Here is a 14,222-nt window from a genome sequence, read left to right as displayed (position 1 = left end):
TAATAAGCACTCGAGTGCAAAGTACTGCTCACCACTATCACTATCATAGGCCGAATGCTGTTGATTTGCATTACAGCGGCGGAGTGGGGGGAGTCGCTTATCAGCAATGGGAGCCACAGCAGCAGCGGGCTGATAGTGATAACAGCGCCGATACCGAAATACACACGTTGTGTCGGTGTGCGTGGCGTAGATTATTGTTATTATTGATTAATAAACAATTGTCTCACTCACACAGAAAGTAGCTGAGGCTGTACGTATGTTGGTTTGTCTACACACATGGGTACATCTGTCGACTTAGGCGACGCGACCGATAAGGAGTGACCGATTTAGTTCTATAGTTCATGCGGAGATAGCCAACTTCGGACGCGATTGACCCACAAAGATGGGGCGACAAACATGAAAGACATATGCTCACACCTATTTTGGTACGGGCCCCAGCCAAACGCAGAGATCACTTAAATTAGCCAAAATGCATGACTTGCCACATTACGCACGACTATCTGTTGTAGGATTGTTTCATTATGTACTATAGTAGAAACCTTTTAAATTGTTTTATATTTGATTTCAATTACTCTTTCGAGCATGTTTTTTCTCCAGCGAAATGATGTATTCAAGCATATAAGCTTAATTAATGCTGGCATACATAATTAGTTTTGCTATTAAGGGACACACTTTAACATTTTTGCTTAAAAAAAAGGCGAAACAAAGGATTATCCGAGTACAGAGAAATTTCACTGTAAAACTCCACTCATCTGTAGCAAAAATGTTTTTAAACAGATTTTTTTGAAAAAATGTAGCTGACAAAAATGGGTTATTGAATTCCAGTTCGCACGGATCCTCCGGCTAAATTCCTGTAAATCGCCGTGTACCTTTTTTCACTTCAGTTTTTCCCTTTTTGGATAATTGGTGGCATATCAGTGTTTCAGCTGGCTGACTGAACAGGTAAATGTCGGGAAAAAGCGACAACAGGGCCAACTATTTCGTGTTTTTCTTTTTCCGAGCAAGCACGCTGCAGTGGACACAATAAATGAATCACGAAATGCGGAAAAAACACACAAGAGCGGGGCAGCGCCGGAAAATCGGGCAGCCATTCGCATCCGTAGGTTGACATTTAATTGCCCGGTGGTTCTGGGTGCGGGCCATTCCCCCGTCCGGAGTCCAGAGTCCCGAGCCCTGGGTCCTGTGTCCTGAGTCCTGAAAAGGATGTGGGCTCGATGGTGGGTTAAGTGTGGTTGCGGCATGGCCGCCATATCAGTTGTAACCCGATAAACGAGCTGCGTTTGCATGAGCACACCGGAGAGCCCCTCGCCCGGCTTATGTTACCCCGTTTGCCCCTGGCAAATGCATCTCAGCGATGCGTTAAACCGCCAGTGCCACCCCAAAAGCCACCCAAAGCCGCCAAAACCAGCCGGAGCACACGGACCACGACCGACTATTTGCTATTGGGATGACGCCAGCGATGGACGTTAATCTGGCCAGCAAATTGGCCATGAGCTGATTGGTTTTGTACCTGTTGCGTATTCCCACCTGCAGTTCCGGTCCCCCGCCCCGGGCCCACCCACTTTGACCGAATAGAAGCGGTCGTCGTGTAGGAATTCTGCTAATTACTACATGTATGTTATGGTTTAATCCACCCGCAGGCCTTACAACATCCAGCTGGCTAGGAAAAATGCAGCCATTCAAATTGTAAATACTCAGCGGGGGCCAAAGCAGTGGATGTGTTTCGAAATGCAATTGTCCAACTCCTTGCTATTCACTGCAATGAAATTTAAGCAAATCCTTAAATTTATACTTTTTATACTTTATGTAGATAAATGGCCGATTGGCATTATTATATTGAATCATTAATTCGTTTTGTCCAATCTATAAAGGTGAACCTTCAATTTCCCCCCAAAAAATAGGTATTTTGGCCAAAACAATCGATTTTATGGCCCAAATATAGAGTGTCATACCTTGTTGAGCTCGTATTCACATTCCTAATCGATTCCCATTCAAATTTGAAAATTTAAATTTTTGGTAATTTTTTGCAATTTTTAATGATGTAACCCCTTTCAAAAAATGCAAAAATTGGCAAAAAAATTTTTTTTTTCAATCGGCAGGACTCCGATGCAGATAGTTAGTTTGGGTCATTAGCAGTCCAAAACAGTAATTATTTTAACTGTACGACTCTTTTTGGCCAAGTTATGAAGATAACCCTCTTTGGAAACCACGTGTTTTGGCCACAATAATTTAGCTAGCAACCCAAATATGCCTCAAAATGTAAATTATAAATATTTAAAAGCACTTTCGGCCATATGAAAATTAAATTGTCTTTTCTTGAAAACCAAGCAAGCACCGGAAACGGAAGGCGCCACTGGTGCTCGCTGTTAGAACTAAAAATTTAAATTGGGAAAGTATCGATAGCATGCAAAATCCAATTGGACTGCTATCGGTGGGAGGCGCAACAGCTGATTTTGATAGTGCCGCCCTGGTTGTTTTTCGGTTCAAGTTGAATTTTAATTAATTTTCGCCGGTTATCACAGAAATGGCCCCGCCAAAGGCCGCCAGCCATCGTCCGGCGGTGCGGCGCAAGAAGTCGGGCACCCTGGTGGACTCCATCCTGGACAAGTACCTCAACGTGCGCTTCTTCAAGTACCTGCTCCTGGAGCCGGCCGCTCTGCCCATAGTTGGCCTCTTCGTGCTCCTGGCGGAGCTGGTCATCAACGTGGTGGTCATCCAGCGGGTGCCCTACACGGAGATCGACTGGGTCGCCTACATGCAGGAGTGCGAGGGCTTCCTGAACGGCACCACCAACTACAGTCTGCTGCGCGGTGAGTTACTTCGCCGCTCCTGGTTTATTTTTGGCCACAGGTGACCCCATTTCGAATCCGGAAGCATATGCGTGCACCTGTTGTTCTTTGCATGCTGTGGTTATAACTATATTTAAGCGTTCTCTTACTAAGGATAGCCTATTCCCAACTAGCTAGTTTATCCTCTTATAAAATAGATATTTCAGTTACTTAAAAGATTGAAGTAGTTTCCAAATTGAGGAGAGTAGTTTGACATATGGTTCGAATGTTTGAACACAGTAACCATCAAAGGTTAAACACAAATGTAGAGTGATTTACAGAGATTTGGGGAGTTTGATGACATCCAATGTGGCACGAACTTTGGGCAAATGAAAACCGGAGCAGCGTAGGATGAAGACAAGTGAAGTTAGCCTCGCTTAAACGCAGAACTTGCCCGACTGACGGTCAATTTGGTTTATTCATCTCGAACCGAGTCGTATTTGGAATACACTCCCTCGGTTCCCGCCCGAACTTAGATTAGCAACAATAACGTGCGTTAACTTAGACACTAAAAAACAGAATCGGCCATCGGGTTGCCAACGCCTGTCAGTTGAACATGGACTTGATCTTGCTTATGAAGCCTCCGCCGTCGCCTTGTCCGGATCCGGATCCGCCGCCTTCTTTCGCTTTGGTTTCCTCTTCGTCCGTCCGCTGGTCTTTGCCTTCGCTTTCTGCTGCTCCTGGTCCTGGCTTGGAGGCTCCTGATCCGGCTGCTGCTGCACTGGCTCCAGCAGCTGCTCCTGCTCCTGGCTCCTCACTCGCTCCTGCGCTGCAACGAGAGATGGGGAACGGAGAGAAAGACGCCATCATTTAATAAAGCTCGCACATAGAACGCACGTATATTTTAACTACGAATTCAAGCTCCAAGTTACATTTAGAGATTGCATTGGTAGATCGGGAGATTATTTACGTTGCTTGCTTACTGCCGTCTTTGCGATTCGCGATTCCGTGGATCTGCCCGGGGGTGTCCTCCTCCAGCTCGGCGTACGCCTCGATTAGAGCCAGTCGCTTCTTGTCCAACTTCTTCGCCGATGGCACTGTGATCTTGACGTGCACGTAATGATCGCCGTGTCCGTGGGCATTCACGCGCTTCAGACCCTTGCCGCGCAGCATGATCTTGTGGTGCGACGAGGTGCCCGGCTCCACGTTTATCCACTGATCCTCGTACACGCCCTGGACGCGCACAGTGCCGCCCAGCACCGCCTGGGCCAGGGATATGGCCGCGTCCGTGTGCACATCGGCGCCCTCGCGCCGGAAGTAGTCGCTCCGCTCCACGCGGAACGTGACGAACAGCTCCTTGCTGCCCACCTGCATGCGCACCGTTTGCCCGTTCTCGATGCCAGCCGGCACCGGCACGGTGACCTTGCGGCGCTGGACCGTGCGGCCCTTGCCCTCGCACTCGCTGCACGGGTACTTGATGTGCTGCCGCGTGCCCTGGCAGTAGCGGCAAGTGGAGCGCATCACGAAGGGCCCGGTGGACACCGTTTCGAAGCCGGTGCCGTTGCAGTACTGACAGCGACCTGGCTTGGTGCCCGGCTCGCACTTGGTGCCGGCGCACTTGGGGCACTGGTCCACCACGTTGACGTTGACATCCTTGTTGACGCCGCGCGCAGCCTGAGCAAAGGTCAGGTCCATGACCATCTCCTGGGCCTGTCCAAATCCGAACTTGGAGTCGGCGAAGTCGTCAAACGAGTTCGTTCGGAAGTTGCCCTCGCCCTCGAAGATCTTGCGGAAGAGCTCCTCGGGGTCGATGCTCGAGCGGAACTGCCAGCTCTGCGAGAAACCCTCGGGGCCGAAGCCACCGGCTCCTCCGCCGGGGAATCCGCCGCCCTGGCGACCAATGTTCTCCGCCGTCTGGCCATAGGTGTCGTACTCACGGCGCTTCTGCTCGTCGCTGAGCACTTCGTAGGCCTCGGAAACCTCCTGGAACTTGCGGCCCGCATCCGGATCCTCCTTGTTCGTGTCCGGATGGTACTTCTTGGCCAGCTGATAGTAGGCCTTCTTGATGTCCTTGCCGTTGGCGTTCTTGGCTACGCCCAGCGTGGCGTAGTAGTCCTTGGCCAGGAGGTCACGCGTAGTGTGCAGGCCGCGCACTTGGGGTGCGTCTGTCCGGGTACTTCCGCTCCCGGCGCTGGAGAGGATTCGGTAGGAGGTCGCGCGGGGCGATGAGAACGCGGCTGTCGCCAGGCAACGGCGCACCGCCGGCAGCTGCCGGAACACGAATAATTTTTTACACGAAATCATCATTTTTCCATAAAAGTATCAGTTTTTCAGCTTTTCAACAACATGCCGTAACATCCATGCTGTCCTACGAATGTCTGTCTCTCTCTCTCTCGCTCGCACCTGCTCAGTGTGGCCGCGTGCGTAGCGAGCAAAATACCAACCGGCGTGAAAGCAAATGAAATACCGTTATATACCGTTAAAGTTAAAAAAGACTGATTTTAAATAAGTTAACTAATATTTTGCCTTAAAATAAATATGAAATGTAACTCAACGAATATAATAGTTTTCCCAGGACCATACTGAAATGTTGAGTATATGAAAAGAATAATGATACAAGTAATAATGTTATGTTTTTTTTTATCTAAGTTATGATATGTTACGTAATTGAAATCCTTTTTTATTTCCTAGGAGACACAGGACCTCTTGTGTATCCCGCTGCCTTCGTGTACATCTACTCGGCTCTCTACTACATCACGTCCCATGGAACGAACGTGCGCCTGGCACAGTACATCTTCGCCGGGATCTATCTGCTCCAGCTGGCCCTGGTGCTGAGGCTATACGCGAAGAGCAGGAAGGTACCGCCGTATGTGCTGGTGCTCAGTGCCTTCACGTCGTACCGGATCCACTCGATATACGTGCTGCGACTGTTCAACGATCCGGTGGCAGTGCTGCTCCTCTATGCTGCACTCAATCTGTTCCTGGACAGGAGGTGGACTTTGGGAAGCACCTTCTTCAGCTTTGCGGTGGGCGTTAAGATGAACATACTGCTGTTTGCGCCTGCCCTACTTCTGTTCTACTTGGCCAATCTGGGACTTCTGCGTACGATCCTGCAGCTGGCTGTCTGCGGAGTGGTACAACTGCTGCTGGGCGCTCCTTTCCTGCTCACCCATCCTGTGGAGTATCTGCGAGGCAGCTTTGATCTGGGACGCATCTTCGAGCACAAGTGGACGGTCAACTATCGGTTCCTGAGCAGAGATCTGTTCGAGAATCGATCCTTCCACGTTTCTCTGTTAGGACTGCATCTGCTGCTCCTGCTGGCCTTCGCCAAGCCCATCTGGACCTTTTTCCAGAGCTACGTGCGCCTTCGCCGCATTGAGGACCAGCTACAGCCCCAAATAGCCCAGCAGAACCTTGAGCTGAAGAAAAGACCAAAGAAGGTGGAAAAGGACAAAGACAAGGACCAGAAGAAGTTTACATCCGAGCAGCAGTCCTTCCTGAAGGCCTTCGAGAAGAGCCTGCAGAAGGCGTCCGGAGGCAAGGCCACTGCGGCGCCCGCCCAGGCGGAACCGGAACGCTACGGCATCCACTTCGATCGCTGCACCCAGCTGGCCCTGCTGCCGTTCTTCCTGTGCAACCTGGTTGGCGTGGCCTGCTCCCGATCCCTGCACTATCAGTTCTACGTCTGGTACTTCCACTCGCTGCCCTATTTGGCCTGGTCCACGCCGTACTCCTTGGGCGTGCGCTGCCTGATCCTCGGACTGATTGAGTACTGCTGGAACACCTATCCCAGTACGAACTTCTCCAGCGCTGCCCTGCACTTCACCCACGTCGTACTGCTCGCTGGGGTGGCCAAGCAGCTTGTCCAGACCATGCGGATTAATAATGCGGCCAAGAGGGAGCAGCAGGAGCAACAGAAGAAGCTGCAGTAAAATGGGCTGATCTTGTTAGCCATAAGTGCCACATATAAACCGTTTTGATTATGCCAAAAAAAAATATAATAAAAAGTATGCTTTAAAATGGAGTTACTTTTATTCGGGTACGTTAGTCTTTCGTATCTTTCGGCTCTGTACAGAGGGCGGGGAGTTGGTTACCAACTCGTCCCGCGATAGATGCAACCTACTATCTACATAAAATAACTTAAACAATGTCCGCTTAAAACTACAAGTGCAATAATGGTGCTGTGGCTCGAGGCTCCGCGTCAATCGCTGCCCACCGCCGTCGTGGGCGTGCGCATGCTGAGGGGCGTGGATGCGGGCGCAGTCACTGCCGGGGGATGGGGATCGGGAGAGGAGGGAGCCGCATTCGTTGTCGTTGTTTCCCCCGCCGGCACACTGCTACTCCTCTGAATGCTAAAGAATCGCAGGAGCGTCGTCTCGCTGTTTCGCCTACTGGAAGTGGGCGTTTTTGGCTGGGATTGGGAATGGGAGTGCGAGGAGCTGCCAGCCGGCGTGCCACCGCCTCCGTCCGTGTGGGAGATTCGTCTGCGGGGCGAGGCGTGTATCCTGGGACTGCACTCGGACTGCCGCAGGCTCTGGAGGCGCGGAGATGCCAGCACATCGGTCTGTTGCTCCTCGCTGATCTTTTCGCTGAGCGTCACATGGGCCCTGCCACTCATCAGCTTCTGTTTGCGGATGTTCGTCAGCCAGTCCACCTTCTCCTTCGCCTTCCGCTTGGGCGACATGATGCCCAGGTGCGGTGCCTCGCCATCCAGCACGTAGTTGGGCAGGTTGGAGGTGGGCGAGTAGATGGCAGCGGAGATCGGCGGCGGATTGACCGCGTCGGCAGCCACCGCTGCTGCTGCCGCTGACGTGGTTGGCGGGGAGGTGTACATATGGTTCACATTCTCACTCAAGGGGGAATGACTTGGTGTGCTGAGAAGCTTGTGCAGTGGCGAGACATCCTCCGCGGCAGAGTTCTCCTTTTGCCTCTTGCTCGGCGACGCATCCTCTTCGTTTATGGGCTGAAGTTGTATATGCCTGCAAGCAGTTTCCTGGCTGGAAGGTCCAAAGAGCCGCCTTCCACGTGACTCCAGTGGCTTCGCCCGCTTCTGTGGGTGTTCTGTGGCTTCCGTCTCCTGGCCAGCTACGCCCAGCATTTCCAGGAACGAACGCTTGGTCGTCGTCTTTTCAACAGAGCCTGGTGTCCGTTCATTTTGATCCATAAGGCGCTTCAGAGATCGTGGCGTGGACTCCAGATCTCGAAGATTGTACTTGTGATTTCCACTAGATGGACCAACAGCCTTCTTGCCGAATTCCCTGACGTAGGAGGCAGTTCCTCGGTACTTTTCAGCGCGCTCCGCCTCGCTGAGGCCATCCAGGTCGGGTCCAATCCGCCAGATCTTGTGACGCGCATCATCGCTGCACGTGACAATGGGACAATCGTGGCTGGAGCCCCAGGCCACGCAGGTCACCTCCACCGTGTGTCCGGCCAGTGCGACGAGCGGCTCCTCGGCGTGGTCCAGGTTCCAGATGTAAGCCCGCTCGTCGCTGCTTCCGCTCAGCAGATACTTGCCGTCCGGGCTGAGGCAGGATTTGATGTAGAACGTGGAGTTAAGGAGTCCCTTGTAGCAGGCCAGCGGGCGGGGCGAGTAGGAGGCTAGATTGTAGCAATAGATGGTGTTGTCCATGCAGTTGGCATACAGCCTCGTGCCCGACGCGTCCACAATGAGGTTGGTGAATCCACGGAAGGTGGAGCTGCCGGCATATGGCAGCTTGTGCCTGGGCAGTGGCTCCTTTTTGTAGGCTGTGTAGTTGCGCCGCAGGTCCCACACTTTGATGACTCCGTCGCCGGCACCACAGGAGATCAGTGTATCGTTGTCCTGGAAAGCCAAGCCGGTGATGCTGCTCGAGGTGGTTCCTCCGGCCATCTTGGGAGTGCGTGTGCGCTGCTTGCGCTGCGAGACTGGCGTGCCAGGTCCGCCCGTGTGCCCGCTGTAGATGCAGTTGTCCACGCGTGAGGTGAGGTCCATATTCAGATTGGCTCTGATGTCCCAGATGAGAATGGCGCCATCACGTCCACCGGTTGCGAAGACAGCGGGATCGGTGCGCTTGAAGGCCGCCGACTTGACGGACCTTGTGTGGCCCACATAGGAGTTCAGGCCGCGGATGCCAGAGCCCGCCACCTCCCACAGCCTGGCAGTGTGATCGCCCGAGGCGGAGACGAAGCGCATCTGGCCGGGGGCCCATTCCAGATCGAAAACGGCGTTGTAGTGGCACTGCGGGCCCACCAGGGACTGCTCCTCCGGCTGGTGGTTGCGCTGGGTGGTGTCCTGCAGCGTGATCTTGCCGTCCTCGTTGGCGATCGCCAGGATGTGCCGGTAACCGTCGCAGTTGGCGAACTTGGCGGAGAAGATCGGCGGTTCCGGATTGAAGTCTGGGCAGTAGTTGGCCGGCGCGATGCCCCGCCAGCTGTCCTCCTTGGCCACGGAAAGGCGGCGCAGGGCGAAGTCGTAGGTCCTCTCATTGCCTAAAATGAAAAACGAATACCAGAGGAGAAACCATGAAAATAGTGCCGTGGCTTTGTTTTCCACGGAACTTCTGCACGATCAGCAGTTTCCAGTGGAGCAACTAGTCGGGTTTCTTCACCCCTTAGGCAATGCTGTGTAGTCAGGTGACCGTGCAGGATGCACAGTGAGCAGATGGCCAGGAAAACTCATTGAACCCTTTTCAAAATCAACACCTTTGACCGCAGGAAATTCGAGCGCCAAAAGTGAGATTCTCCCGCCAAGCGAAAGACTCACCGTAGCCGTGCTCCCTGGCCCGCAACTTGTTGTAAATGTTCATCGTGCACTCCTCTGGGCGACTGCTGCTGCTAATCTGCGTTTTCCACTTTATTTCCTGTTATTTCCTCTGAAATAAATCAACCTTCGAGGCATCGAAAATATTTTTCAACGACGCAGCTGGACTCTTGGGCAGTGTGACCGTACTCAGATGGGAAGTAAAGGCGTTCTGTTGCGAAAGACTGGAGAACCGCCAAAAGCGAAATTAATACTAGCCATCGAAGATTGATTCGTTCCAGTGAAACATTTGGTTGCTAGAAGCAGCTGGTCTCACAGGCTGATATTTTGTTTTTGTTGCTGTTCGCTGAGTTGTTTTATGTTTAATCGAAGTTGCGCATAAATTTATCTGCAAATCGTACGCAGTTCGCGGGCTTAAATGCAGCCACCCCCTTTCAGTTGCTTTCGCTAGCACTTCGATTCCCAGACACTGGTCATCAGACGCACTCACACTCATACACACATATACTCAGAACGAAGCAAGGACTCAAGGATTCGATTCAAGGACTGCAGCAACAACAACAACACAGGTGAGCGCCAAATTGGATTTCTATTCTGGTTTCCAGGGGGCGGGCATCACACACAGCCTGTTGCAATCAATAACACCCAGAAGGTAAAGAAACCCTCCTGCTGCGAAAACGGAACACGCAAATGCAGGACAAACAGGAGCCAGGAGAAGTATGGCCCAACGAACTCAAGTGCCCTGTGGTTTCGGCTGTAGCGCACTTCCGCACTCCACTGGCGTCCTTGGGGGACCCACACCCGCTTCCTTCGAAGGGATAGACCTTCTTTTATTGCACTTCGCGTGACCTTAGCCATTTGGAGCAGCCCGTGTCCTGACACGGTTCTATTGCCGGGCGTTATCTAACTGGAACTGGCAGTCACTTAGTTAAATTAGCAGCCAGGAATGCCCTGCTCCAGATTAGGCTTAGTCACGACTTCTCTAGTTAATACCTATGTGTGTCAGAAAGCTTGAACTCCGCTGACCCGTCAGGGGATTCCCCCCAGCACTCCATCACCCAACTAGCTCTGGTCTGGACTCCTTGTTTGGACAGTTGGAAGAGCTGCCGCATTTCCATTTTGGGCTCCAGCACGTACGCCGCGCCGTTAGAACGACCTTATAGATACGGTCAGAGGGGCGCAGTTGGTCATCCATTATTAATAGGCAGCATTCCTATATCTGTGTGTGGAAAGCAGCAAAGTTGTGGAGCTGAGGAACTCTTACTTTGACTGTGCATTAAATTCCTTATATCAAATTTATTCGCTTTATGTTGTGTTCATTGCGTACATGCCTCACGATGATAACCCAATTTGAATTCTCCAGAATGTCTTATTATCGTTAGATTCCTGTTTTGTTTGCTCAAAGCTTGTGACGAACGTTCGATAAGGAATTATTCGTTACAAATAAAGTTGTGTGTACATTAATCGTTTTGTTGATACCATTTATAAGTTTAAAAGGACTTAAGTCCTACAGGACTCTCCTCCAATGTTTCAGCACTATAGGTAAAAGTAATTGCATTAAAGTGACTCATGGTAGTTAAAGGTAGGCCATGCAGACTGTTTTATTGCCCACTTCACGTAGAGCACAAAGAAAAACAGAAACACAGCAAAGAAAGAACCAGGTTTCCTTTATCTAGAGATACGGCGCTGATGTACATGGCCCAATCATTCATGTTTTATATCTCTGTCTATAATTCCCTTATCAATGCTTGCAACTGGAATCGGTGTAATATATGTGTGATATATAGCCGCGATGTCGGTGGCCGGGCTTCGACAATGTCTGCTGCTGTGGAGCGTCGACTACTGGAATTTGGAAGGTAAACCGCGGAGAAGAGCGGAGCTGATTTGCTTTTCAGTTGCCACCATTCAGTTTTCAGTTTTAAGTTTTCCTTGGTTGCTGAGTTGTTGCTCCGTTTTGTTTGCTCGTACTGCTCGTATTTCTTTGCCACAATGCTTTAGTCAATGAATATACAGCGATAATAATGTCTGAATCTGAATCTCAATCCCACCCCTCCCATCCGCTTTAGTCATGGCGGACAATGTCTTCAAGTCGCACGATATCGGGCTGCGGGCGCAGAAGAAGATCCTCTCACGCATGGCCACCAAAAACATCGCCAAGACCTTCATCGATGGCACGACGGCGTCGCTGCTGGACAACCTCTACAGGCTCTGCAAGATGCACACGGGGAACAAGGCCAAGGCGGAGAAGCTGATCAAAAACATCATCAAGATCGTGATCAAGATCGGTGTGCTCCACCGGAACAATCAGTTCAGCGACGAGGAGCTGCAGAAAGCGGAGCTCTTTAAGAGAAAGTTTCAGGTGAGTCTTAAGTGCTACTCCATAACTACATGTTACTATGAGTTCTTTTTTGTTGCAGAACACGCAGCTGTCCATCATATCATTCTACGAAGTGGACTTCACGTTCGACCTGCCCTACCTGCAAAAGTCAATAGCCGAATCGCAAGTGGCGCTGAAGTCGATTGTGCAGCCGCATCTCACAGAGAAGTCGCTGGGCCGCATCGACGAGGTGTTCGATTTCTTCGGCGAGGAGGCGCTGCTGGAGACGGCTTTCCGAGCGGACTCCCCCTACCGCGAGGTGATGGGAAAGATCGTGGCGGACATAAACGCCGCCATGGAAACAGGAGATATCTGAGGGGAGCCGCGAAGCGAGCTGAGCTGTAATTGCGTGCTATGAACGAAAGGCTATCTATCGAAACCAAAAAGCAGCCAGTAGCTAGCTGCGAATGGAAAACGCTTGCTTAAAGCTCACCCACCAACACCACCACCACCATCACCACCAAAATACAAAATCTAGGTATAGATATGGGCCAGCAGCGGAAGAGAGGGCGCAGAGCTGGGAAGGAAAGGAAAAAGACATGTGTTTAAGGAGGAGTTTAATTTAGTTCAACTAGTGATATACCATTGACAACAATATCAAAAGTGTAAAGACGTCCGTATTGATTATTTTGATGACAACGTTAACATTCGTGTACTCAAGGTCTATGTAGTAGTAATTAGGAAGAACCAAATGCATTTCGCCAAAGGAATTCACTAAACGGAAATTGTAAACTCGAGCAAAATGCTTTTATCGGTGTGTAAGTTGATCGTTGATCGTACGTGTGAAAGTAACTATATGTATAAGTCTAAGTGTTATATGGGAAATACTTCAGCACATAAGCAATTACTTATTCGTGGTCTACTTTTTGATACTCCCAAACTCGCTGTGTGCACCCGCAAGTAACTATATCACCGTCTTAGTCAGACCTTTGCGTACTTAACCGATCGCCGCCGATCGGAGCCACCCATCTCACCTGCAGTCGTCAGTCGATGCTAAGTTGGTTATGCTAAGTCGTCACCAGAACCTGTTTCTATTTCTATTCGTATTTGTATTCGTATTCGTATTCCAAGCCTCCAAGGGGTCGGTAACCTTAAGCATTATTTATGATACTCCCACAATGATATTCCAACTACCCGAAACATATCGAAACTATCTGAAAGGCAACATAGCTAAGGGGACAATAAGTTGTTTGCATTTTTCTATGACTTTTGGTTCGATATTCCAGCGATGGAGGCACAAGTTTAGTGGTTTAGATTTTAAATATTTATTTGTTTACCAACAAAACTATGTTGACTATAAAAATAAAAGCAACAATTACCAAAAAGTCCTAATCCCTATCACTCGGCCCGCTTTTTGTTCAGCACGTCGTGTGCTTCCTCGCCAGCTTCCAGTTGCTGCTGGCGGAACAACTCGATGAGCTTCTCGGTGGCGGTTTGCGGCGTCTCCAGCGGCTTGGACGCCTCGACACTGGGGTAGGCCTGGCCTTGGGCATCCGGCGAACGCAGCAGGAATGGCGTCCATGGGCCTTGGATGGAGGGCACTTCCGTGTGCCACATTTTCCGGAGTCGCAGGGAGCTGGAGCTGCCGTTTTGGGTCTTAAGCAAGTCAATCCACTTGGAGATTTCCTCTTGAGTGCTGTTCCTGCAGCTCATCCACTCGCGCTCGCCGTTCACTGGAACAGCATAACATATTTTAAATATATTTTGCTTCTAGTGACCATCCTTATTTATACATCATGTATACGTACAATACTCTCCCACCAAAACTGGCGTGCGATGGCGTCTGGGCTTCACATAGACCACAATCCCGGGATTCTCTTTGGCGAAGTCCAGCAAGTGGTTCTCAATGAAGTCGCTATTGAACGTTGCATATGATAAATTATATTTTATATTTAAACATTTAATGGTTTTTGCTTACCGCATGCCTCTGCTGGATCCATTATTCTTGCAGAACTTTAGGGTGATCCGCTGGAGCTGGCAAACATAGCGTCCCAGTCCATTTTGCAGGGGCGCGCGGGGGAAGCCGGACTTCAAGAACAAGTGGCTGTTTGACATTCTGTATTTGTTTTTAATTCAAAACAATTTTTAACTATTTTGTACAGTTCGTAATCAAAGACGACGTAACAGCATGCCGCAAACAGCTGACTCTCTCTGACCAGAGATGACGAGTTAGCTATAAACGTTAAGTTTTTTAGCTATATGCCCAATCTATGCTTACGTTGGAACATAAATAACCTATGGCACATCCGCTTTAAAATATGTAGCTGTTCCGCACTCAATAAAATAATGTAAGGTAACGTCCATTTGAACTAATCACAATATGAAGAATAAGAAAATA

At 50.3% G+C, this 14,222-nt stretch overlaps 5 protein-coding genes across 9 annotated transcripts; 2 read left to right on the top strand and 3 right to left on the bottom strand.

The window, feature by feature from the left end:
• Nucleotides 1-2,427: 2,427 nt before the first annotated feature.
• On the top strand, nucleotides 2,428-6,788 carry LOC6735921 (lethal(2)neighbour of tid protein). The gene is made up of 2 exons (XM_002082795.4): nucleotides 2,428-2,810; nucleotides 5,460-6,788. Exons 1-2 carry the CDS (start codon nucleotides 2,525-2,527, stop codon nucleotides 6,698-6,700), a joined length of 1,527 nt encoding a protein of 508 aa, XP_002082831.1. The 5' UTR covers nucleotides 2,428-2,524; the 3' UTR covers nucleotides 6,701-6,788.
• LOC6735922 (protein tumorous imaginal discs, mitochondrial) lies at nucleotides 3,206-5,322 on the bottom strand. 4 transcript variants are annotated; one of them, XM_016168820.3, is made up of 2 exons: nucleotides 3,752-5,322; nucleotides 3,206-3,592 (listed from the first exon to the last, which is right to left on the bottom strand). In XM_016168820.3, the coding sequence occupies exons 1-2, from the start codon at nucleotides 5,073-5,075 to the stop codon at nucleotides 3,375-3,377; spliced, it is 1,542 nt and encodes a 513-aa protein (XP_016029278.1). In that variant the 5' UTR covers nucleotides 5,076-5,322; the 3' UTR covers nucleotides 3,206-3,374. The 4 variants fall into 4 exon arrangements, with proteins under 4 accessions (XP_016029278.1, XP_002082832.2, XP_016029279.1 ...); XM_002082796.4 differs by having other exon boundaries at nucleotides 3,206-3,597; nucleotides 3,752-5,321; XM_016168821.3 differs by having other exon boundaries at nucleotides 3,206-3,597; nucleotides 3,739-5,320.
• LOC6735920 (protein lethal(2)denticleless) lies at nucleotides 6,777-9,724 on the bottom strand. The gene is made up of 2 exons (XM_002082794.4): nucleotides 9,511-9,724; nucleotides 6,777-9,236 (listed from the first exon to the last, which is right to left on the bottom strand). Exons 1-2 carry the CDS (start codon nucleotides 9,551-9,553, stop codon nucleotides 6,970-6,972), a joined length of 2,310 nt encoding a protein of 769 aa, XP_002082830.1. The 5' UTR covers nucleotides 9,554-9,724; the 3' UTR covers nucleotides 6,777-6,969.
• A 79-nt stretch (nucleotides 9,725-9,803) lies between these two features.
• LOC6735919 (tumor necrosis factor alpha-induced protein 8-like protein) lies at nucleotides 9,804-13,209 on the top strand. 2 transcript variants are annotated; one of them, XM_016181286.3, is made up of 4 exons: nucleotides 9,804-10,076; nucleotides 11,295-11,363; nucleotides 11,574-11,866; nucleotides 11,925-13,209. In XM_016181286.3, the coding sequence occupies exons 2-4, from the start codon at nucleotides 11,300-11,302 to the stop codon at nucleotides 12,198-12,200; spliced, it is 633 nt and encodes a 210-aa protein (XP_016029274.1). In that variant the 5' UTR covers nucleotides 9,804-10,076; nucleotides 11,295-11,299; the 3' UTR covers nucleotides 12,201-13,209. The 2 variants fall into 2 exon arrangements, with proteins under 2 accessions (XP_016029274.1, XP_016029275.1); XM_016181287.3 differs by lacking the exon at nucleotides 11,295-11,363 and having other exon boundaries at nucleotides 9,805-10,076.
• Nucleotides 13,134-14,063, bottom strand: LOC6735918 (39S ribosomal protein L43, mitochondrial). Its single transcript, XM_002082792.3, has 3 exons — nucleotides 13,803-14,063; nucleotides 13,633-13,739; nucleotides 13,134-13,557 (listed from the first exon to the last, which is right to left on the bottom strand). Exons 1-3 carry the CDS (start codon nucleotides 13,937-13,939, stop codon nucleotides 13,223-13,225), a joined length of 579 nt encoding a protein of 192 aa, XP_002082828.1. The 5' UTR covers nucleotides 13,940-14,063; the 3' UTR covers nucleotides 13,134-13,222.
• Between the last annotated feature and the right edge of the window lie 159 nt (nucleotides 14,064-14,222).

Source organism: Drosophila simulans, chromosome 2R, assembly GCF_016746395.2.
Source record: "Drosophila simulans strain w501 chromosome 2R, Prin_Dsim_3.1, whole genome shotgun sequence".
NCBI lineage: Eukaryota > Metazoa > Arthropoda > Insecta > Diptera > Drosophilidae > Drosophila > Drosophila simulans.
Note: the sequence above shows the minus strand (reverse complement) of the source record. Positions and strands in the feature narration are given on the sequence as shown.

What these genes read in the sequence shown, in the direction of transcription:
- LOC6735921 (XM_002082795.4), top strand. Translation starts at nt 2,525, where the DNA reads ATGGCCCCGCCAAAGGCCGCCAGCCATCGTCCGGCGGTGCGGCGCAAG. An exon ending in CAACTACAGTCTGCTGCGCG is followed by an intron (nt 2,811 to 5,459) that starts GTGAGTTACTTC and finishes TTTATTTCCTAG; the next exon opens with GAGACACAGGACCTCTTGTG.
- LOC6735922 (XM_016168821.3), bottom strand. Translation starts at nt 5,075, where the DNA reads ATGATGATTTCGTGTAAAAAATTATTCGTGTTCCGGCAGCTGCCGGCG. An exon ending in GACGGCAGTAAGCAAGCAAC is followed by an intron (nt 3,598 to 3,738) that starts GTAAATAATCTC and finishes CTCTCGTTGCAG; the next exon opens with CGCAGGAGCGAGTGAGGAGC.
- LOC6735920 (XM_002082794.4), bottom strand. Translation starts at nt 9,553, where the DNA reads ATGAACATTTACAACAAGTTGCGGGCCAGGGAGCACGGCTACG. An exon ending in GGCCAGGGAGCACGGCTACG is followed by an intron (nt 9,237 to 9,510) that starts GTGAGTCTTTCG and finishes TTTTCATTTTAG; the next exon opens with GCAATGAGAGGACCTACGAC.
- LOC6735919 (XM_016181286.3), top strand. Translation starts at nt 11,300, where the DNA reads ATGTCGGTGGCCGGGCTTCGACAATGTCTGCTGCTGTGGAGCGTCGAC. An exon ending in CGACTACTGGAATTTGGAAG is followed by an intron (nt 11,364 to 11,573) that starts GTAAACCGCGGA and finishes CATCCGCTTTAG; the next exon opens with TCATGGCGGACAATGTCTTC. An exon ending in TCTTTAAGAGAAAGTTTCAG is followed by an intron (nt 11,867 to 11,924) that starts GTGAGTCTTAAG and finishes TTTTTGTTGCAG; the next exon opens with AACACGCAGCTGTCCATCAT.
- LOC6735918 (XM_002082792.3), bottom strand. Translation starts at nt 13,939, where the DNA reads ATGTCAAACAGCCACTTGTTCTTGAAGTCCGGCTTCCCCCGCGCGCCC. An exon ending in GGATCCAGCAGAGGCATGCG is followed by an intron (nt 13,740 to 13,802) that starts GTAAGCAAAAAC and finishes AACGTTCAATAG; the next exon opens with CGACTTCATTGAGAACCACT. An exon ending in AGTTTTGGTGGGAGAGTATT is followed by an intron (nt 13,558 to 13,632) that starts GTACGTATACAT and finishes ATGCTGTTCCAG; the next exon opens with TGAACGGCGAGCGCGAGTGG.